We start from the raw sequence: 23,828 nt of genomic DNA on the forward strand, positions 1-23,828 counted from the left end.
TCTTGAATACTTACACTTCAGAGTCACTGGCTTCAAAACTAAGTTTTTTTTGTTGTGTCAAAGATAATAAAAGATGCATATTTTCCCTGACATATGGTAAAAATTCAGACCGAGTAGGACAGTCACCTCTCAAAAATGACGATGAGTTTTGCAACAAAAGCAAAAAGCTCTTGTTTGCAATTATAAGTTCTTCTTAAAATGCCTTTATTTGCACTACTGTACTTTGGCAAGAGTTGCGCACAGTCATCTCGCTTGGGAGACGTGTTTCCTGAGGAAACGGAGGAGAACGCAGTAGTTAAGATCTTAGCAGGCTCGGCACAGCATGGCCTGGAGCCTGCCAGCACGCCGCAGTGTGTGTAAAGGAAGCGTTTACAAATGGCATGTGAAGGTGTATGTTAAAAAAAGCAGTATGGAGATCATAAGGAATCTGTTCAGATTAAAATGTGGGAAGATTCTTAGATYGAATCTTCACATTAAAATTCATGCTTGTTTCCCCCCCTTTAAAAAAGACCGTCCTGCTTGTTTTGCACTTCTCACATCACCTGATTTAAAAAAACAAAAACAAAAAAAATTATTTGGTAGGATGAATTAGACCTACTTGATCTTTTTTTTGGTTGAAAAATGAGGATACCACTTCCTCTACCATCTTGTAGGAAAGCGAATGTTATTATTAACCGTAAAAAAAAATATTTTTTTTGATACAAACAGTGATACTAGTTCAGTATTTGTATTCCCTTACTGAAGCAAGTGACAGCTGCATAGCCTGTYCTGTACATTTCAATTGAGCCATATATTTTCCATTTTGGATTTTGTCCAGAGAAGGAAACTTGTTCACTCTGACGTAATGGAAGACATTAGATGGTTGCTGGAAGAGGTTATAGGTAGTTTATCGTTGTCAGTATTGAAAATTGATTGGAAAATCSCTGAGAAACCTGAGCTAATTGGACCTGCTTTGCTCAGGGAGTAGATGACCTCCTGAAGTCACTTACAACTGACATTTTTCTATGATTCCAGTGGTTGGTAGGTTGGTTTGTTTCAAATGCAGAGTTTGACTCCAGCAAATTGTAGAAAATAAGCATTTTTAAAAATCTTATCTCAAAATCAAGATTCATCCTCAATTGCAATGAGTAATCAACCTTCCAATATGTTATGTATTAAACATAGTAATTGCACAAACCAGTATATCGTATTATTCATCACACTGATTAAAGCATCAGTTCTGTTTTCTCCCCTTGCTCTCATTAGCACCGTGTGAGCCGCGGTGCTCGTTACCAGAGAGCTTAGCTCGTCCGAACCCACGGCCGTTCTGCAGCAGAAAGAGGTCGTGTTGAGCATTATGTGGAATTTCACCCCTTGTATTACCCTAGGCAAAATCTTAACGTGTTACCATTAAAATGTCAGTGTGGGTATGTAACTTCAACCAGATGGGTCTTGTACACTCATTCAGTGTTCTAAACCTTGGCAGGATTCTGAGATAAAACGTGAGAGTAGCGAACTATTTCCTTATTAACAAAAAGAAGGCAGCAAAACCAAACAACAGAACAGAACAGTCGGTCAGAAAGCACGTGCTGTCTCAGTTACCTGAGCAACAGGAGCTGCCATTCAAAAATAGCTATCGGATTTKAATGTATAATGAATTAATTAGTAGTCTGGGCTGTAAGGTTTCAAAACTAACGTGCTCTGATACCGTCCTCAACGGCGGCATTGGGCAGCTCTGCCGCTGGCTTTCGTGGCCTGCTGTGGCTCGGTGCCAGGCTGAGCCGTGCCCTGGAGAAGCCAGGTCCCTGTTTCTTTCTCCGCTCCCATCCCCAAGAATTCGTACCCCAGCCCTATGCGTACTCTTTTCTGGGATCTCAGCCTCTTCCTCTTTCCTTCCACCCCGACTTCCTCTCTCWCATACTGTGAGCACATCACCCAAAGCTCAGCTCCTCGCCCTAAAATCCACCGCAGCCCCCCTTGCCTTGCCTCTGCTCCCCGCGGCCGAAGGCGCTGCTGCTTGCGCAGGCACGCCGAGGTGGCCGGGCCTGGGTGCTTCCTGGGGCTCGTGTTCGCCGAGCAGCCGCAGGCGGCAGCCGCTTGCCGTGCAGGCACCAGCAGGTCGCACACAGATAACCAGAAGGAGGAACTGGTGTTTACTTACATATGGACATGGTTGGGTTATAGCTGAAGCCCTGCTCCTCTTTTTCCCAAATCCTATATTCCTCAAAGACTGGTGGAGATTGCTGAGATGTAAGATGTTCAGACAGTATTTTATATAGATCTTGTTTCTTCTTTCTGTAGGTGTCTAAAGCATGAGGGTAAGGAGACACTGCGTGTATGTAACAGAACAAAATGAAATTGTTGTAAATGGTGCGTTTTGTTTCTAGTTTATCTGGACTGGATTTGATAGTGTGAGCTTGCAAAAATCCTTAATTACCTGCGAAAACAAAATATTCTGCTGTTCATTCCTCTAAATGTGTATAACTCGATCTTGATATCAGTCRTCCTGCATTAATTCTTCGTTTTAGTTTAACCTAGATAACTACAAATGTTTYGTTTTTTTTTAAAGAGAGTATAAWATAAAGATGCTGAAGCTTTGCACTGTTATTGTTAGGCACTTGCTTCTTCCTGTAAGTAGGATACAGGCAGGATACGAAAATGAAAATTTGTGGTGTGAAGCTATAAAATATGAGAAAATAATGGAATGCCCACTGATTGCTCGCTCTGGATTTCCGTGCAGGTATTTTGTTCAAATAAGAGTCTTGGTAGGAGGGGAGGGAGGAAGGAGGAGAAAGTCTCACTTAGTTTTGCAGTTCAGAAAGAATTTGGGAATCTCTGTCAAGGATTTAATTAGAATTGAGTTAATAGATCAATTTGAAAAATTCSCTAACAAATATAATGAAGAAACCTTAGACAGGAGAACATAGCAGAGGTATCAAAACGCTTAAYTCAGCAAGTTTATGTACTTAGCAAATCTACTTTTAAGAATGAATTATAATTTCTCATCTCAAATGTGTATAGTCAATCAAATAATGTATACATATATGTTCATGTAATTGGTTATTGTTACTAACTTCTTAAAATTAACTAAATACAGTTTACATTAAACACTGAAGGCTGGTAGAACCTGTTAGAGTATGTTTAGAGTGACTCAGTAATGCCCGTTCTTGCTGAACAAGCATCTTACCAGAGTCAGGTGCTTGTTCCTCATGAAAATGCAGTGAGGTGATTCAACCCTATCATCCCATTGCAGGGCAAGAATAGCTAGGCAATTGGGATTATTTTGTGCTATGCCTGAGTCTTGGGCAAGCACAGGCCAAAATTAAGCCCCCAGATTGTCAAACAGGGCAGAACTGACTTCCAACTGTTCCATTTTGATGGAAATTTTTAACACCTTCCTTTATTGCTGTTACTGTACTACGGCTGTCTTCATTTTAGTATATGAGTTGTGATAGAATTAAGCAGTAACTTCGAAGTTTGCAATGGAGTTMCCAGGTTTAAGTTCTGTGCTTTTTAGATGAAGTTCTGTAATGTAACTTTGGTGATAAGTTTGCATATTCAGTTTAGAGTTCTTCCCCCAGAGATTTCAGAGCCTGCTCTTGGATGTGTTTTGACTGAGGTAATCTGTATTTCTGCTGCTCRCTTTGTGTCACAAGATTGCAATGCTGCATAGTCCCAGTTTCATCTGCTGCCTCCTTTACKCTCATAATCTCTGGCTGTATAATCATACTCTTTCCTCCCCCCTTCCTACCCTTGCAGGTAGACAGCTGGCCATATGCACAAGCTACTGATACAAAGATGATACAAATATATTCCCAGTTAAAGGTAGCAAGCTGATCTCTGCTGCTCTTTGCTCTCTGTTCAGATGCCCAATCTAGTCTGGGCAGAATCATTGAGGGAATTTAGCTAGAAATGTGTTTATTGTGCAAGCAAGAATACCCACATTAAGAGAAAAAAGTGTTGTAACATGACCAAATTCCTTCACAAAATTCTTAACGAAGTTCTTGAGGCATGACTAAATTCCACAGGATCAGAAAATACAAATTCTTATTTATAAAATCCATATCTCATCAAAGATCTAATCAGTATTCCAAAACAGTGAGATGAGGGGCTTTTTTTTTTTCCAATAAAAGACTTGAGAAAAGGACCCCTCCTTTTTTTAACATGAATATAACAATAACATGTTCTGTCTACTTTCTGTCCTTTCCTCAAATGCTGTAGTGGAATATGGTTGGACACTTTTGTCTATGGTTTTCCTAAAGCATCGGATCAAAAGAGACCACTTAATATGGGTCTTTTAATGGAATGTGACAAGCATTATAATAAGTACTCAACAGTAGGTAATAATAGTAGGAGCTGTCTATAATATACAGTATTTATTTTGAAGCATCTGTGTACACAGTATCATGTATACCTTTTACACTGTTTTCCTTTTTTGAATAAGCTGTTGGCAGATCTTTAAGAGAAATAGAGGTAACGCTGTAATCAATGACGCAGCAGACAGAAAGCATTAGCAGTRATGCTTTAGAATAATTTTACTTTTACAATTCAGTAAGCTTCTTACGGAACTATTCTGTAGTAGAAAATAAAGCTGTGGAACCTACATTACAAAACAGAAAATAACCAGTGATTATGTGAGATTTTTAAAGATTACTGGATTAAAACTCATGTGTTCTGTGCAGACAGATTGTAGCAGAGAAAGACAAAAGCATGTTTGTGTCTTAGAAAATAAATACTTCTAAGAATCCMRGATTTAGTATTTTTTTATACCTCATAGTGTGCCATGTAGGGTCTTAGTACTATGCACCATTATAGTGAAATKATCAAAAGATGACAAGATTTTTTTCTTTTGAATTGCTTTAGACCAAATCTCTGAATAACAAAGCTTTACCRTGRTAAAAGTGCGTGCTACTTCCTATGTTGTTCACTGTTATATTCATCTTGATCTTTTTAGGTATTTCTCTGTTAGTTTTTATTCCATTCTATTAATAATTTAAATTAATGATCACTTATTATATAGTGTACCTGATATATTAAATTCAGATACTTTTCRTTGTTCTGTTAACCATATTTCTGTGTTTTGGTAAACCAGTTCTGCAGTCCCTAAGACTTTGATCTGAAGAACATGGAACGCAGCACTGGAAAAAGTTTAATAAGGAAGGTTTCCTGAGTAAGGCAACTTCACTCTACAACAGAGTCTGAAGCAATTTGGAATGGCATTTCTATTTTAAATTAAAAAAAAAAAACTTGAAAAAAGAAAGTTCAGAACAAAAAGAATAAACCTTGATTATTGCTTTAGTACTCGAGTCTTCTAGTTCATAATATTGAGGTGGTAGATGAATTGTTTAAAAACCATAGATTAATAATCTTGGTGATTTCACTCTTGAGTAATCAATCAGGTATATCTCTGGAAAATCATGTCTTTGAAATGGCACTTCCATCTACAGATGTGCTTTGCCACAGTGCTGAGTGCAGGAGGTATGCAAAAGTATGATATCCTGCGTATTTTTAACTTCGCATGCCCAAATACTGAGATTTTGGGGGAAATGAGTGCATTCAGCTCCTGGGGAGCTCTGCAAACATTGTCTTACAGGTGTGTGCAGAGGAGGACTTTAAGCAGCTGATGCTCATTCGTGCCAAGCTCTGGATGGCATCTGCGTTGCCCCTCGTGCCTGAAGCATTCCTCTTCTCGTCACAGTGCGGTTGCAATCGCTGACCTGACTAGCGAGAGTCACATCTGCCTTCTGCTTTTGTTACCTCACTTACAAGACACAGTGCAGTGAGAGGTGTAAAACATGTTTGATATTATGTACCATCAGTACAACTCCCTTAAAACTTTAGTTTTTACAGAACTTGCACAGCTTTATGCATAACTCTTTTTGAAAGAGTAGGAGACTATTTTTGCAAAGTAATTTTTAAATTAGTCTTTCCTTTTGAGCGAATGAATTAAAAAATACATCTAAAATGATGCAGCTTGTCTGTCTCTTTCCAAAATAAATTGGAGAGAAACAGTAGAACTAGATGTAGGATTGTAAAGTTTTCTTTCTTTCTCTATYTGCCACCTGTTCTTTTAAAGACTATGTTAGGTGTAAAATCTCTTAGGTGTTATTTAGTTGCTTAAAATTTTCTGGCAGAAGAAATTCCCAGATGCTACATTTTTTTAAATGATTTATTAGCACAGAATGATATATAAAATAAAGTTTGCTTTTGTTTGTTCTGACAAGTTTGGTTTTGTTCATTCTTACAAAAATAGCAAATTTTAGTAGATTACTTCTCAAAATCATAGATGTGAGTTGACTCAAATTCTTCTTTTTATTATTTGCTATTAAATCTTACCTTTTGAACATCCTACCTGAATTATAAAGCAAATAATTTGGAGTTACTTCTAATATTTTGAAGATGCTTGTATTTGGCAGCTTACCTAAATAGAAGGTTGCRACACAAGATTCCATCAGTGTAGGTGAAAGTTTATTAAACTTATTTTGATAGTACAGGGTATTATCTATTATCATCTGTTCGATCATTCCCTTTATTTGCTTAATCAGCTGGTAGTTCATTAATAATTTACTCGAAACACTGAAAATAGATGACTCAGCTAATTGTAAATAGTTTAAATTTTTTAATGTGTTTATAATGCATTGAGCATATTGATAGGAAGAAATCCAGTAGYGAGTAAACTCAGATAGTGGTAGTTCTTGAACTTTGCTGTATTATTTTTCTGTTCAAATATTTGCATAACAAAGTGTTCACCAAACATAGGTWTGGGAATAGTGTATGCATGTATTAAACGTGCTGTCATATGACCGAACTTTGATGTGTTCACGTCATGAATTTTATTTTAAATTGTAGATTTCAAACCTAAGTAAAATTTGTTTATGAGCACTGCAGTAAAGAGGGCTGAAGATAGCTTTTGTGTATAGATGARGGCTTATTTTTAATGTCAGAGCTTAAATTGGAAAACTTATATCCAAGCCARAAATCTTGGTATGAGGTATAACAGTAAAAACAGAAAATGATTATCCATAAAAGTGGATATCCAGAAATAGAACTGTATTTTTACAAGTTAGGAAAATCTATTTTTTTGTAAATTTCAGCTGTAGCATAGAGCAAAGTGAGTTTTCTTTAAATCATATTTCTGTTTTCAGTAACTTTTCTACTTATTAGTAAATAATTCAGATGCTGACTTTTATTRAGACAAATAATGTGTTTACTAGCTAGTCTTCACAAATATAAATACTCTCTGTTTATGCTGAGGGCAAAGTTTGTTGTAATACCATGTCATTTAATGTGATTTTCAGGTGTCCTAACTTAATTCCAAAGCCTTTGGACTAGACTGCTGAATGGACCTTTTYTCCATCTCTTGGTCAGAAAAGGAAAATGTTAAGAGAAGCCACTGTATTTTCCCCAAAGCACCCTGCCACATTTTGGACTTGAAAAATATTTGGGAATAGCTTTTTGATCTTTCCCTAGCTTTGCAGTGTACGAAAGAGCATGTTTATACTGTTGAGTTGTAGTTYCTTATGTTTCATGCTTCAGTGTAGTTTCACAGCCATCTGTGTTGGGTATGTGTTAGTTTGTACTGAGGCTCCATGCTGAAGTGAACGACAGAGCTTTGTGGAAGYCCACCTGGGGACAGTGCCGTGGGCGCCCAGGTTCTGCATCCTGCATAGACGTGGGTCTGGCCTCTACTTTTCTTGGTCCTGTGGTTTCTTGTGCCTCATCCCAGTGCATATGCATCCTGCCCTATACAAAAAAGATACTTGTGCAGATAGTGTCGTTGCCAGGGATTTTTTTTTTTTTTTGACTATAGTGTAAATATCTCCAGAGCTAGCTCAGGCTGGCTTTAATCAGGCTGTGGTCTTGCTTAAAGTTGAAAAAGCTTTTGTCAACATAAATCCAATGAAAAACCCTTACCTTCTTGAGAGAAGCTTTTAAGTTTTCTGTTCTGTAGTGTGATTAACTGCACAGGATCTTTAAAGGAGAAGCTGTGATGCCTTAAAGTGCTGTGGTCAAGTTACCTGCACTCAAGGGCTTCGTTATCACAGTTACCAGAGTATGAGCWGCAGTGCTTTGATGCAGCCTCTAAAGCCGCCAAGAAGCAACGACAGCAGCCCTCTCTGTGGGCTGGCTTATCGTCCTTCTTCATTTCTGCAGGGATGTGAGAACTGTCCAGCTGGGAAAGCATCTTCATCACTTCATGTCTCCTGAGGTGGGCACCCAAGGGTGCTGGGGGAAGGAGGTGACAGGCAGCTAAGGAGCAAGCATGCATGATCTGAAACATGCATATTCTGCCTCAGAGAGAGGGCACCTCTTTGCAGGCAGGGGATGGGTGGTGATATGATCAGATGCTTGAAGAYGGGATGAAATCCCTCATACGGTTTTGGGACTTTACTAGTAGGTGATGTGACATTTGGTCTGAAGTTCATTTCTGTTCCCTTTTGCCAGACCTGCAACAGAATGTATCTCTATAAAAAAACTACCATGTTTGGCTTTCCTCAAGAGGCTGCATACGGGCAATGTTTTCTGTACTTTCGTTCTTAAATGCTTTGGATGGCAGGAGCACTGTGCCATTCGCTCCCCAGCTATTTCTATCTTTCTGGCACCTAGAGCCAGTGTCAGTACCTGTCTGTTGAAGGCTTGTAAATAAATTTACAGGGGAGGTGAGTACAATGGAAAAAAAAGCTTATTCTGAATCAGTTGGCCAAGAAAGGAGGATGAAGAGGTGCTGGCTACTAGCCCAGCAGTACTCTGCTAGGAGCATGGTTTGTATTTGGCAGACAGAAGGACTCACAYGTCACATCCAGGGTCCATGGGCACATTAGCTCTTGCCAGGAAGGTTGGCTATCACGAGCAGTTTTGTGAACATTTTTAGTAGATACAATAGGTAGAGCGTGGCCTATTTTGTCAGACAAATGGAACAACCTAATTGAATTTTAAAACAGTATWCGCTGCTGTCTGCTTCTGAAGGGATTTCACTTTATCCAGTGATACAGACACTAAGGGCAGCACAGAATTGGGATCTGTTCATCATTCTCCTGCTGGGAATTCTGGAATAAATGATGTGCATGTACTGCCTTAACTATAATGAGGAGATAACATATTGCTGTGTGACTCATGTTGTTCTTGCTGTTGCCATGGCTGTGAAAGCTACCTTGTGAAATGTTTATATGAATATTTTTTTTGTAGAATTGAATTGGAATGATGGTGTTAACGAGTGTTTGGAATCTTTGTTTGTATCGTGAGATGTGTTAAAAGGCAGTGTTTTTAAAAATATTGTCTTTGGAAATCATTCTGGTTTGGGGGAAATGTTGCTCCTTAATACTTAAAGCTGTTGCTCTTCTTTTATACTACAAAGCAGAAACAAATCTGTTTAACTGCAGACTCTGCCTCTACAAACTGTCAGAATTTTYTTGCTCGGTCACAAGAATCTAATGAAAATCCTGGTAGTAGTTGTTTGTTTTTTTCCTTTCTAATTACAAATTGTGAAATGACCATTATTTTTTCCAATTCATAACAACATTAGGAGAAACCAATACTTTCCATTTTAACACCRAAACTTATGAATTATTTATCCATGTATGCCTGTTTTAAACCWAGTTGTGCCTATTTAGCAGCATCTGCATAAGATAATTAAACAAAATCTTCTCTCATATCTTTGCTTAATTAAGGTTAGTATAGTTGTGTCATCTTCCTGGATTGTAATTTAAAAAATAGGTAAACTTCTGCTTGTTTCTCAAGGTGATGATGAAAGGGTGTTCATCAGCCACTCTGTTTTTAGTTCCAGTACAAATAAAATTGGTCAGGCAGGGGGGTTTGTTTTCATTAGGATGAAATCTTTAAAAGTTCTCTTTTAGTCTGTTAAAACATCAAAATGATTTATTTCTGTAATCATTAAAATTTCTTATTTYGAGATATAAAGACTCCAGCTCCGGRTCTTTATTTTTGGTATTTGTTGTACATATTATTGTAATTTGTAATAAGCATTACATTTTTAATTAATATCCTTTTGCTTTGTATTGCTTTGTCAAATCTGTTGCACCTTTCCATCAATATCAAAAACTGTCAACCAGACATAAAACTTATATCACTTAATGCTTTGGCAATGCTTTGGCTATGTTCAAAAATAACACTTAAGAAAGTAATCTTTTGACTTGAAAACTAAAAAGATATTACTGCTCTTCATTTCAGAGTGCTCACTTGGCCATGATCGATACTCTAATGATGGCATATACTGTAGAAATGGTCAGCGTTGAGAAGGTGATTGCGTGCACTCAGCAGTATTCATCCTTCTTCCAAGCTTCAGATCTACCTTATGACATTGAAGATGCTGTCATGTTCTGGATAAACAAGGTACAAGTACAGGAGAAGCAAGCTATGATTTTCTTYGTAGGCTATATGATTTAGTTAGAGATGAGTGGGTAGGGATATGTATTTGTGAGAGAATATCAAGATTGTGTGGATTGTTCCTTAATCTGCTGCAAGTGGATAATAATAAGAAAAAAAAATTGATTAAACATATTGGAAAAGTCTGAATGAAAAACAAATGGAAAGTCTAAATGAAAAACGGTATTTGTTGCATACAACATCTAATAGTCACTGYCATGTTTTAATGCCATGATGAGGTGATTGAGGGTCTCTTGGTGGCTCTGCTAACAATTATCATTTTGTTTAATTTACTATGATTCAAAACCAAGGTGGTTCTGTGTATATTAGAGCACATCTTTCTTGTGGTATGCCTTCACTGCATGATCAAATCTGATGATAACAATGCACTTAATCAAATATAGTAGACTACTGTAAGAGTCAGGTTAGTTTATGCAGGTGGCACTGTGTGTCGACTGAAACACTGACATTTGCTGACTGTGCTTCAGGGTTATWGATTCTGAAATTTCGTTTGTTTAATGTTTTCAATTAACTCATAATTAGAAAACCTGTAATTCTGGCACTTCTTTCTTAGAAYAGACTACTTAAGAAATTATTTTGTCTCTAGGTAAATGAACATTTGAAAGACATAATGGAACAGGAACAAAAACTAAAAGAGCATCACACTGCAGAGTCTGCAGGAGGTCAAAAGGTAGGTGTAGGGKGTTTAATATTTTAARCAAGAATAAGTATTTATCTATAAACAAAATCTACTTGCATGTAGAATATGTAAATATATATATGCAAACATTGTACTTCAAACATTTGTTTCAAGCTTTTAATTTTCAGGCATATCATTATTGGTTTCAGTATTTCCATGATAACATCCTTTAAATGCAACGATAGTAGAGTTACGCTTTTTATTCCTAGTTGTCTTTTTTGACAAATRAAACCTTGATTACATCAAAACATCTGTTATATAAGGTCTTACAAAATTTATTAAGACTAATAAATACTGTCCAAATGAATTCTTGGATCTAATATGAAAAAGAAAAGTGTATTTTTTCATTAAGACCAGGTGAATTTTTAGATAAAGCTATATATGGCATCATAGGCAGAATTGCTCTATCTATGATCATGACATTGGTTGATAGAAGTTTAATTATATATATGCTAAAAACAGATGGTTTCATACCTTTTCCCAGCAGAATTTTTTTTCCCCTTTACTCATGGAGCTCAGTAAATTAAGTAGTATTATACCCATCAAAATGCTGAAGGATTGCAAACAGTTCTAGAGTATATAACTAACATGCTTTGGTTGCTTGCTTCAGAATGAGATCATTTTTTCTATTATAGTAAACTTATTACTGGGAGAATGGTAGTCAGTTTGGAGTACCCTCTGGTATTAACCCTGCCCTTCAATGTAGACCAGAGTTTCTAGATGCCTTAAGACTGTTACCCTAGTTSCCTTCCTTGTCTGCTCTACTGTAAGCAGCAGCCTCCCTTTCACTGCTACTTTGAAAGAACTTGACTAGATTAAATGTTCAGCTTCAAAATGTGTGGTATGCGGTGGATGTCCCTGTACTAATGGTTTCTTTCKGTGACTCAGCAAAAGTAAATGATTTTTTTTTGTTTTTGTTTTTCTGTGTGTGTGTGTTTTGGGTATTTTTTTCCCCTACCAAAAATAGTGAAGTCTTGATCCATATATCCTAGTATGAAAAATTTTATCTAAGTTTAATAGTGGCAAAGAAATCAAAAACCTGATTATCTTTACGTGGAAATCTGGAGAATAAGATGTCTGCAGTAAACAAAACAAACAAACCAAAAGGATATAACCTATTGCTTTTGTATCAGTTGTTGAAAGATTTTTGAGTCTGTAGCTGATGCCATAGATGGGCCCAATGGAATAAAAATTTTACCCTAAAATATTATATGCATTTGTGTTGTTTTTTCATRTGAATTACGGAACTATTTGGGATAAAATCAGAGCTCTGTTATGCTGGCCAGTATAAAAATACATTTTCCAAAATAGCAAGATCATGCTACAGTTGTCCTGTCATGGAAAAAATTGTAACTGGGGCCTTCTATACRCTGAGTTTTAGATAACATTATCTCAGGTGCATGTAGCATTATTTGCCTCRGTGTGGCTTTCAGCTACATAAATTACATTGTCAAGTAATGTATTCCAAGTTAGGGGGTTATATTAGTATAGCTTTATCCATTAGCTAAAATCTCAGCATGAGCAAAACCTCAGGCTCCATTTTCTTACTTAAATGCTTTTATAATCTTTTTAACAATTATTTCTACTTGTATTTTAAAACTTAGCATGTAGGGGAGGTGGACTATTCTGTTGTGCCTCTTCTGTGTCTTCCACCATCCTTTTCAGGTTGGGGATCAACTTTATAATTTAGGTTTTCCATGTTACTCACATAGTTAGAAGGTCAAMAAGTGACAATTCCATTTGAAAGCTTTAAAAGCCATAGAATCTCCCTTYTGCTGTGGCCAGACACCTTAGGACATTTGAGTTTCAGAACATCTTTATTAAGACTAATTAAGATTAAAAAATTAAATTTAAATCTCGTCTGCTGATTTAGGGAGGTGACCAAACAAAGATGGGAAGAATAGGTCATTCTAGAGGTTGGTTAAAACTYTCTTTAATTTTTGTTCCTGGCCAAGAAGAAGCAAATAAATAAATTCATAAATTTTAGTTGTGAAAAATAAAGCATTGAGCATAATCCTCAAACCTGCCAAATTAATGCCATACAATATTGTTAAAAAACTGCTGTAAGCCTCTCTACAATAAATAGTAAACTGCATTTATAGAAATTGTAAACATCATGTACACAGGTTAACAAATGAGGCAACTGATAAGATTATACCTATTACRTTTTTTTGGCAAATGGAAACAGTACAGTATCAACCAATTGCGAGATTGCTTTTGTTTTCCTTCACTTTTTTTCTGCTCCTAGCTTTCTGTAGAAGAAAAGACAGAGGAAGGAGTATGTATGTGGTGTGTTTGGTTTGTGGAGTTTTTTTTTTGTTTGTTTGTTGTTGTTGTTTTTAGCTCCAGGTAGTTCTCTGTGGATCTTGATCTGCTGGTGATTTGTGCTAATCTCATCTTTTTCTGGTAGAGTCCCTACATCTTCTTTCAGAATTAGGATTTTAAGTTTTGTAGTGATTAGCTTTGGTTTTCAGGCTTCCATTGAATAATATGTAGTGAATGTACAGTTGCGCTGATTAAACTAATGGTCAATGTAGTTGAAGCTCTCTCAAAATTTTGTTCTTTTTCATCTGCTTTTGTGATTTAGATTGAATTATTCTTAATGGTTTTGAGACAAATCAATGTAAATCGCACCAGAGAAACGAACATAAAAATATTCACCAGAAGTACTGAACTCTTTAAACATGTTTTTTTTTTTTAAAATGAGTTTAATCAATGCAACTTTGTGTGTGAAGGTGAAACACTAATGCCATGGTTCCACAATCAATTTAATGTGGCGAAAGTCCATACTGCTATCAAAAGCTAACTGAAGGAAGAGAAAAAGTTTGCAGCAGGATCAGCTGCTTGATCCAATTAAAGCACGGCTGCATGAATACTAATGACAGCGTAAGAAAAAGGGCAGAAACAAGTGTTTAATAAAGGGCATGACCAGCGATTTTGGTACCAAGATGAATTTATGCTGGGTTAAATTTGTAACAGAATCATATTGAAAWTTTTTTTGTCAAAGGTGATTAAACAGCCTTTTTTTAAACGTGTAAACTCTCCACCTGAGGGACTCTGATCCTTTTAGACATTGTGAGCYGAAGGCAGTCAGGGTATCTTTTAAGTTCATTTTTTAATTACTAATTTCATTATTTTTAGTAAGTGTCAGAAATACTGGCTTATTGCTGTTGATGCAAAATGCCAATTCCACAGCTATTGGATTCCCATTATGTTGTAGAAGAGATTTCAGCTTTTCTTTGTCTTTTTTTTTAATTGCCTTTGCAAAGTGTAAGCTGAAATCTATTTATAAATGTTATAGTCTATCTGAATTTAAAACTAATTATCTTCAGCCTTYCAGCCTTTTGAAGAATGCTGATTGTCAGCTTAGCAATTGTTTCAACCAAGTGGACAAATGAAAATACATATCAGGCTGCTGGTTCTGAGTTCAGTTTGTACCTTTAGGCAGAGCTAATCTCTGGAATTGAAACAAATGTAGGGAAGTTTTTGTGAAGACTGGATTTTCAGCCTATCTTTAAATAGATACCAGTAGATCTTTTTAGTGCATACTGGTCTGATAAGAGGACATCCGAAGTACATTTCAGCTTACCAAATCAAATAAAAATGTTTCTATTGGTGTCTATGAAAAGTRCTTTAATTAGACAGGGATCATTTAGAGCTCCACATTAACATGCACCTCATAGTTCACTWCTTCAAAGTGGTTTGGGGATTCTCCACTACAATAGCCTGGTCTAGTGGAGGGGAAGGATGTTGAGAATAGTCATGTTGCTAATGCACACCCTTTTCTGTCCAGTAACTTTTTAATAAAAAGCTTTCATTTGTTCAGTTATTTTTAGAGGGCTTTTTTWAAGCACAATATTCTATAACAACAATGTAAAATAACAAGCTTCAGTAGCACTTTGGAGTTTAAAACTTTTTTACCCTTTCCACAGAATATTCCTCTGTTCAGAAAACAAAGTATTTTTTCTCTGCTCTTAAAATTGTTTTTAWTAATTTGTATAATTAAATTAATAGAATAAAATGGTGAAGTTTACTGCTAGTATATGTAAAAAAAATTTTTTTTTCTGAGTAGTGGAGTTGTTATGCCACCCTAGTGTATAGAGTTAAGAAAGATCTACCAACTTCAGTATTCTTAGGATTAAACTTTTTGATTAAATTTTGTATTTGTAAAACTATTTTTTTTTAGTAATTTTATTATATATTATTTGGTAACATATCAGTTTAGAATTGTATRTACCAGGTCTGATCATTTCTCTACTAGTAGCCAAAAGAAAACTCCATCTACATTTCAAGTCATTGCACATCATGCAGCTGATGCTAATGTGATTTGTCATTGCAAGAATATAACTGCCTGCATCTCTCATTGTTCTGAGAACTGTCATATGTCTGTTTAAAAATATTGTTGAACATTAGAAACATAACTGTTTGGCTTTGAAATAACTAATGCAAACTCCACTGGAATTGGTTGTGTTGTATTAAAGTGTGTTTATGCCTTTTATTCATTGCTTTAGCTTCCTTGCTTCATCCTACATACTGTTAGAGTTCATTTTGATACTTGCAATAATGTGATTTCAAGTCTCAAATGAATTCTTCAGTTGTCGAATGGATTGCATATTTAGGGTACAATTAGATGTGTAAAAGCATTAAATAAAATGCATTGATTTGAAAATCTTTATCTGTTCATGTGGGAAAATTACAAAGTTGATCTACAAAGACTGCAGATCCATATTTTTCCAGTATTAGTTCTGCTAATTAGTACAATACATAAAGGATACATTGCACTAATGTTTACCATGAAATTACAATTCACTGTTGTACAAAACTGAAACTATTAAAGAAAATTGCTTTGTGAAAATAATTTATGAAATCTGATAAATTGTTCCTTTTTTTCTTTGCTTTTTGCTTATTCTTTTTTTTTCTTCTGCTTCCTCTGAAGTCTCCTACCAAATGGTTTTGGAAACTGGTTCCTGTAAGTTTGCGCAACTGCTTCACTTTAATCAAACTAGCTTGTTTTGGGAATGGCTTTGTCCATGTCATGCTAGTGTAATCATTCATTTCATTTATCTCTACAAGATAATTTTGTAAGAGATTGCTCTTCAAAGGTGTGCGTAGTACAGAATCCTATTTTACAAGGTAATCTGTGCAAAATAAATGTAAAGTATGATGCTAGACTAGGAATTACTTTCTAAACAGTAAAGGTATCTTCTTTTTATAAGGGAATGCTGCRTCATCTTAACTCATGTCAAATTATCATTTTTTGTAAAATACTTTCTCATGGGTTTCAGTAAATATATTTGATATAGGCTTTCTTTTAAAAAGAGACTTGTTAAACAATTCATGACTGTTGGTGCTACATGGAATCTGAATTTTTCAGASTTTTTGAAAGAAGATGCAATCACTRTGGCATTAGTCTAGGATTCTCCAGTTTTTCCAGCTGGTAACAGCTCCTTAGGGTGGCTGTTAATAATACTAWTTTTAAAATTTCTCCTCACACAAAATAACAAAAACTGTTGTCTTTTGCTTTGATTAAAAGCAATAAAAAGGAGCTGTTCAGGTCTGTAATAATAATAAACTTTCTCTGTGCTGTGTGTCCTTGGGATTATAGTTACTTTCTTCTATTGTATTGTAGCTTGCCCCTAAAATACACWCAGCTTGTTTATTCCACAGTAGTTTTTGCAATGTGGATAACAACATTTTGTCATGAACAGACGCACACAGTTTGATTGAGAAAAAAAATTATACAGTTCTTCAGGTATGCAGAATTGCATGCTGTTGGTCTGAGTCCCGAAGAACTTTTTTTGATTTATCTTTGATCTAAGGACTACCAAGTAACTGATCTAGCAGTCCCTCAGATATGTGTCCTAACTAGTAAAAGATTATTCATACATTGCAAAGAGATTTAAAARGGCAATTGCATAGTTGACATGTAGGCAAAATCAGAACGAGCTGATATCTAAAAAATTATATTAAAAAGTTCTGACAATCAGTATTCAAATTTATAACATTTTATGCTATATAGATAATTTCTATAATGATGTCTTTATCACAATTGCCATATATTTTCACAGAGAATATGYGGTTCTTTAATAATTTTGTTTTTGCAGTTAAGATAATTGGCATACTTTAGTGGATGGACTAATGCAAAAGATGGACCATCTTTGGTCATCACTATGCTACGGAAGTTTAAGCACACTTTCATTTTCTTTTATTTTGTTTCCACAAAATAAGGTGTTATATTTTGTTCTATTTTTGCCTAAGATATTCCTGTGCTAGTGAGTCTACATTATTGTGTTCAAATTATATTCAGGTCTAACATATTAAATTATTAAAGACTRTAACTCAACTTTGCCCTGCCTGTTGTCCATAAACAACTTGAGCTAGTGGTATCTGTGTCAGTTTGAGCTTGCAAGTTGAGCAGAGACATGGTCGAAAGCCTGGGGCTCCCGGTAGGTGTCCTGCTCGTACGGTAAGCGGACAGTGACGGCAGCGGCTGGGGCAGTTCAGGCTCCTGCTCTCTTGGCTTTACGTCACGCAGGTGTTGGCTTGGGAGCTAAACCTGAGCGCGTGGGCAGCTGCACGAGTCGCTTGGAGGAGGAAGTTGGCAGCCTGTTACCTACTGTGTGGTGAACGCGTGCGAGCGTTCGTTATTACCCCAGAATACGGCGTGGGTGAGGTGCTGGTGATTCTTTTTTAGCCGASCTTATTTACCTGCCTATGTCTTCGCTATACCTAGGCTTGTTCACTTGAAGCTGCTAACCCGGGCTGGCTTCAACAGGGTTCTAGAAACAAGAGGCCTCTATTAGCACTGAAGTTTAAATTAGCACTGTAGCGTTGTAATAAACTTGCAGGTTCTTTTGCATTATTTCATCCGTATTTATTAACATACATTGCAACTGATTAGAAGAGTTTCTTCAAATGGAAGTTTATTAAAAATCGCTAGTGCAATTACCAGTGTCTTTTAAGTATAATTTCTTTTTATCTGCTCAACCAAATTGAAACATACTTGTTATACCTTAATGAACCTAGCATATCCAGTAATATAACTTTATTTTTCCTGAAGTAATGTGCTTGGCATACTCTAAAATAAATTAAATCCTCCTTCTAGGTCCACTTCARTGATTTGACACAATTTCCAGTGTCTGAGGGCACTGTTCATATGGCAGTTTAAGGCATCATTAAAGTGGCAATAGGCTTTTTCACAGAATTTACTATGCAGGACAATTGTATTATCAGTTTCAAATATTTCTGAATACTTCCACTAAAAAGACTCTATTTAAAGAATATATATAAAATACACAGGACTTGTTGGACCGTAATGTTAAAGTTCATCTGTATCCTGTATCTTCTATCATTATTTCATAATCAAATAATAATATTCATATATTTTAATTTCAATCAGTTTCATGGCAGAAGTGCAGGGACATATTAGCATGATATTTATAACTTCACAGATTTTCATCATAGTGGGTCTTTAACTTGCCATAAAGTAAAAAAGGAAAAAACTTTAATTGCAAGTGGAGTTGGTCTATTTCATTAGCGTTAATAAGAATATTCCTAATACAGGGAAAAATATAAATGAGGCATGAAACAAACATGTTTTTGTTTGGCATTAGTGGGTCTTCACCATAGCATGCAAAAATGGCATTTTTATTTTTATGCGACATACTTTACACACCCAAATACCAGTACATTGCAAATATGAAGCAAAGGTTAGCTCTCGGGGTTTTTTCAAATATTCATATGGTAAAGTACAAATTTCCTGGCCTAAATACGAGTACTTTATTTTTCCAGAACTGGTGTGTCTGTTATTGCCAGACTAGATTTATGCTTCTTGGGCCAGTTACAGGACACTGACTGCACTAAAGATAATCCCATCTGTTTCTTAGCACAAATCTAGTTATGTTAAATATAGCCTTCAGGGTTAGTCTGTGGTTCCACAGACTGTTTTGCCAGCAAAGCTGGCTTAAACAGTTCCCACCCCACCCATAAAATTTCCAGCTCTGCCTACTCCTTTGGTACAGAAACAAAAGAGAGAGGAGATGTTTTAGCTGGATCAATGGTTTTGCTCACCGTGCAGCCCCATCAGCAATTGCTCCAGTACAACCCAGAGAGAAGAGCAGGAGATGAGTTTACTCCAGCTGTGGAATGCATTCCATTAACATACAGTCTGTAGTGTCCCATACCACTTAATGTGATATTAAAGAATTTTCAGGGTCCCTACAAAGAGTTTTCCAGTTTAGTGTGTGTTTGAATAAAAATAGCGTAAAATTAACTCAGAAACATTCTTGATGTCATAACTAGTTCTGTGGAATGAAAAGTAACTCTTCAGTGCCTCTTTAATACAAAGAAGTCTCAATAAATAATATTAAAAAATTAAAATCTATGTCACAGTCTTTCACCTTCATCTCTTTTCCTAGGAAGTAATGAGAAGAGATGATGATAATGAATGCCTTTTTAAGTAGGCCTCCTGCCCTTCCCCTCCTCCCCCCCCCAAAAAAAAAAAAGTTAAAATATATACATTGCAGATATATGCTATCTTGGTATTCTGAAATAATGATATCCATATACACAGAGTTACTTTTCAAAATGTTTCCTTTTTGTAACTGAGCTTTTTGCTTGTTTGCCGTAGCAGTCCTGACCATTATTGTTTCTCTACATTTATGACTGTTTAGTGACAGGCACTGGAAATAAGAATGGAGTTGATCAAATGCAGATTTCCTTGTTTTTGAATCTGCTATTAGATCAGCTATATGAATGAGACTTTGGGCTAGATTCTCAGGTCTTTTAACATCGCAAAGTCATTTGACTTGTCAGTAAACAGAAGTTATGCTAGCTAAGGATTTGTTGTCTTGTGTTTACACACAGATCGTTTTTGATTTTAAAATAATGTTGAATGTAAATTAAATCATAMGGTGTAATTTAAATTAGTATGTTACACAGAGGTCATCAATTTTTGGTGGTTTTGAAGGAAAGCCTTAATATTAGCATGTATCCTCTTACTAGCAGTATTAATATTCTTTCCTCTTAGATTATTTTTACATCATTGAAAATGGGGCAAAATGTAAACAGCTTTAAGAAATTACCAAAGAGTAGTGAGCTATTTATTGAATACTGCCTTTTTGCTAATGCAACACAAAACCTACAGTACAAATCTCTTTCTGCTTATGTTTCAGAGCTTCTGTTTCTTTTAATCTCTTTTTTTTTCCCCTATATTGTAGGCTCGTTATAGGAAGGAGCAAACATTGCTTAAGCAGCTGCCTTGCATTCCATTGGTAGAAAATCTGCTGAAAGATGGTACAGATGGCTGTGCTTTAGCGGCTCTGATCCACTTCTACTGTCCAGATATTGTTAAACTGGAAGGTATGTCTTACATGTCTTGCAAACAGATGTCTATAAAAGGTGACATGTCTTTATATGATATCCACGTAAAAGAGGATACTAAGATACGAGACACAGGAGGTATAATTTGAGTTTAGTGGTGAGAGATTTAATCTTAACTTTGTGCCTATTTATTTTTCCTTTTAAATAAAAGAAACTAAGGACCTTCTATGTTTTGTTTACTTTTATGTTACCACAAAAATATAAATATATAAAGGAATTTTATTACAGATCTGTCTGTGTCTTCTAATTTGGTAGCACAATTGCCTTCATGCTATAAAACTTGAGACCGTCTGGAAAACTCAGATTCTTGAAGCTGCATAAATGYTTTCTTGTGAATCTGGGTAGCTAAAAATGTAAAACACATCTATCACAAGTAGTCTAGTGCTGTGTAGCTGCACTGCATGGTAAATAGTTGCTGTATTTTGGACTTTTAGTTTATTTTTATATTTAATTTTATCATTTATAGAGAAAACAAATATAGTGTAGAACATATTGATATTGTGCAGTTCTGTATAGTAATTGGCTGTGATGAACAGCAGCTTCATCTTGTTCTTCTGTTCTGTGGCCTGGTTGAAGTCGTATCTTCCTCCTGGCAACTATGATTTTCATATACTTGTAAAATGTCTTGGCAGCTAACACCCATCATTTTCTGCCTATGTTCTGTCCATGATGCCTTTGACGTTGTGGGAACACTTACATGGAAGATCCTAAGAAATCCGGGAWTACAAACAAGGAGATAAAGCTTGCAAAGAATTGAAATCTGAAATTCATATGCACAACCACTTTATAGGAGGTTTCCAGCACAGTAGGCGTTGAAGATGAAAGATGCTAAAACTGCATGCATTCACCGTTCTTCAGCCTGTCAATTTGAAAAATACAACTTTCAATTTACATAAATGTTGCAGCTAAATATATACTATTGTATCTCGTTAGAGAAGAGTTAAAACTTGGGTTGTATTGAATCCAGGGTAATAGCTAATTCCTTCTTGCTGTTTTAGCATGGGTGGAAATATGGAATGCCCAAATGATCTTGTATATATTACCAGGCCACATATATACTCTACCAACAAACTCTTGCAGCATCTGATTTTCAGCACAGTGAAACACAACAAGGCGCATGTCATCTTTGGAATTTTAGCTCTGATGTTTTTGTTCAGGTGTCCTGACGTTGCCTTCCCTGAAGATGTGCCAATGTGTGTGAGTGTCGTCTCAAGAGTAAATTCAAAAATACTCTGAAGCAACTAGGAGTGCTATAAAAAACTTAAGACTTATAAAAGTCTGCCTTCATTGTATTTAAACGATATCTTTTTTTAGTGTATGTTAAATTTCACCAAGAACTTATTCTGTATTRGAACTGAGGAGGGGAGCTAACAAAAATACATATGCAAAAGCACTTAAAAATGCATTAACAAACAAGAACAAAAAAAAAACATGAATACAGAATTTTCTATAGGCTGAAATAGATGGTCTTTTCTCATCAAGACTCTTTACTTTAAAGTGTTCAAATTTCCTTCTAGGAGCGTAGGATTAGAAAGGACTTCCTATCTCAGAGAGTCTAGAATGTGCTGTAGGTCCGAATTATATAATCTCTTTCATGAATTTACCGTGTTTCATCTTACAACTGTCTAGCATTTTTAAATCTATACGCTTAGTCAGACTGTTGCAGAACTCTGTTTCTTACATTGTTAAAAGCTTGTTCTTGTTTTCTACCTAAACATACTTGGAGCCTAATACGCATTTGTTGTTCTTCCAGTAGTACTCTTTGAGTTGAATAGCTTTTCCATAGCTGATGTCTACATTTTTGATACACTTTTTCTTCTGTTTTGCCCAGGMTAGCTGAACCAAGACTTTTCAGTCTCCCCTTCCGAAGTGGATTTCCTTTCTCATCATTATCTTCAGTAGTCTTACTCTGTTTCAGTTTAATCTTTCTTGAATATGGATGATCATAATTGTACACAAATCCAGACTTGCACAGTAGTTCCCTGTCACTCCTGGAAATACATTTCCTGATACATTTGGCATCATGTTGCCTTTGTTATAGCTACATGATGCAGAAAGCTCATAAACATCTTGACATGGGCTAATACACARTACCTTCCTACTCTATATCACTTTCAACGGGTGAATCACATTAGAATTTTATTGGATACAAATGCATGACTTGGCATTTTGTACTGTTAAATCTTCTGTCAATTAAGTCAAAAAGATCTTTTGACCATACTACTTATACTGTGTGGCTGAGGTGATAGAATATTTATGAATCCTTCAGTATGGGGATCTTTATCATGCTAGCATTAAAGTATATTCTTTATCTGGAGAAAGTTATCTGCTCTGAACGCTTTAAAACTGTGATGTGGGGCTCTGCCATACACTGTTGCTTTACAAATAAAATCTAATGCTTGTTCTGGAATTGTATTTATTTTCTTTTCTTTCTTCAGTTCCTTTTATAAGGACTGTTGTCTTTCTAAGAAGTTATTACTGCTAATTAATTTTCCAAAAAGCATCTATAAAAAGAGAACAGAAGGTTACTTGGGCATAAAAAATATTCAAAGGGTACTGTACAACACTAGTCCATTCACTGTTGCCACTCCATAGTCTTTATATAGCACTTTCAAACATAGAGAGGTAATATTAATATGTCAGAGGCTTCTGRTCCTTCTAAAATTCATATCAAACATCTGAATACACAAAAATTAATGCCTAAGACTCAACTGATGCTTCTTTTGTGGGAAGATCCAGAGTTAATAGCATTAAAATGTACTCTCAGGTCCCTGTGCAAAGAGAAAGAATTAGTTTATCTGGGGAGTTTTGTGAAAAARAATACATATCCTATTGCCATTTCAATACAGAAAATCTTATTGGAAAAATGTCTGTTATTGATCAGATAAAATTTTTCACTATCTGAAAACATCAGGACTTAGAGCATAACCTCTATTTTCACAAAAGGCAAAGCAGAAAAAAATCAGAGCAGTTGTCTATAGTGAAAAATGAAACTCATTTATGTTTAGAGAAATGTCTGAAGATATAAAACTATGTTAAGATAAAATGTGTGTTATTTCTTGTGTTTTTGAAATAAATGGTCTCCTGTTAAATAAAAAAATAAAAATTAAATTTCAATTGAATTTATCCCAAAAATGCTTAGCAGTTGTTATGTGAAAAGCACTTCTTTTTCAGATCTGTAACTATTCATAATCTTTGCTTCTATTTTTCCTTTCTAGATATTTGTTTGAAAGAGACAATGTCTTTGGCTGACAGCCTGTACAATCTACAACTGATTCAAGAATTTTGCCAGGAATACCTTAACCAGTGTTGCCATTTCAGTCTTGAAGATATGCTCTATGCAGCTTCCTCCATAAAGGTAAAAAAAAAAAAAAAAAAAAAAAAA

General features: G+C 35.6%; 1 protein-coding gene across 1 annotated transcript in view; it reads left to right on the plus strand.

Annotated features, from left to right (window-relative positions):
• Positions 1-23,828, plus strand: part of CAMSAP2 (calmodulin regulated spectrin associated protein family member 2) — a 113,748-nt gene that overhangs the window by 59,520 nt on the left and 30,400 nt on the right. The window contains exons 3-7 of the mRNA XM_085299076.1: positions 10,168-10,329; positions 10,970-11,053; positions 15,999-16,031; positions 20,281-20,422; positions 23,662-23,801. Coding sequence (XP_085155202.1) covers positions 10,168-10,329; positions 10,970-11,053; positions 15,999-16,031; positions 20,281-20,422; positions 23,662-23,801 — 561 coding nt within the window. The remainder of the gene's footprint in view (positions 1-10,167; positions 10,330-10,969; positions 11,054-15,998; positions 16,032-20,280; positions 20,423-23,661; positions 23,802-23,828) is intronic.

This window comes from Rhea americana, unplaced genomic scaffold (genome assembly GCF_003343005.1).
Source record: "Rhea americana isolate MKP2758 unplaced genomic scaffold, rheAme1 scaffold_144, whole genome shotgun sequence".
Taxonomy (NCBI): Eukaryota; Metazoa; Chordata; class Aves; order Rheiformes; family Rheidae; genus Rhea; species Rhea americana.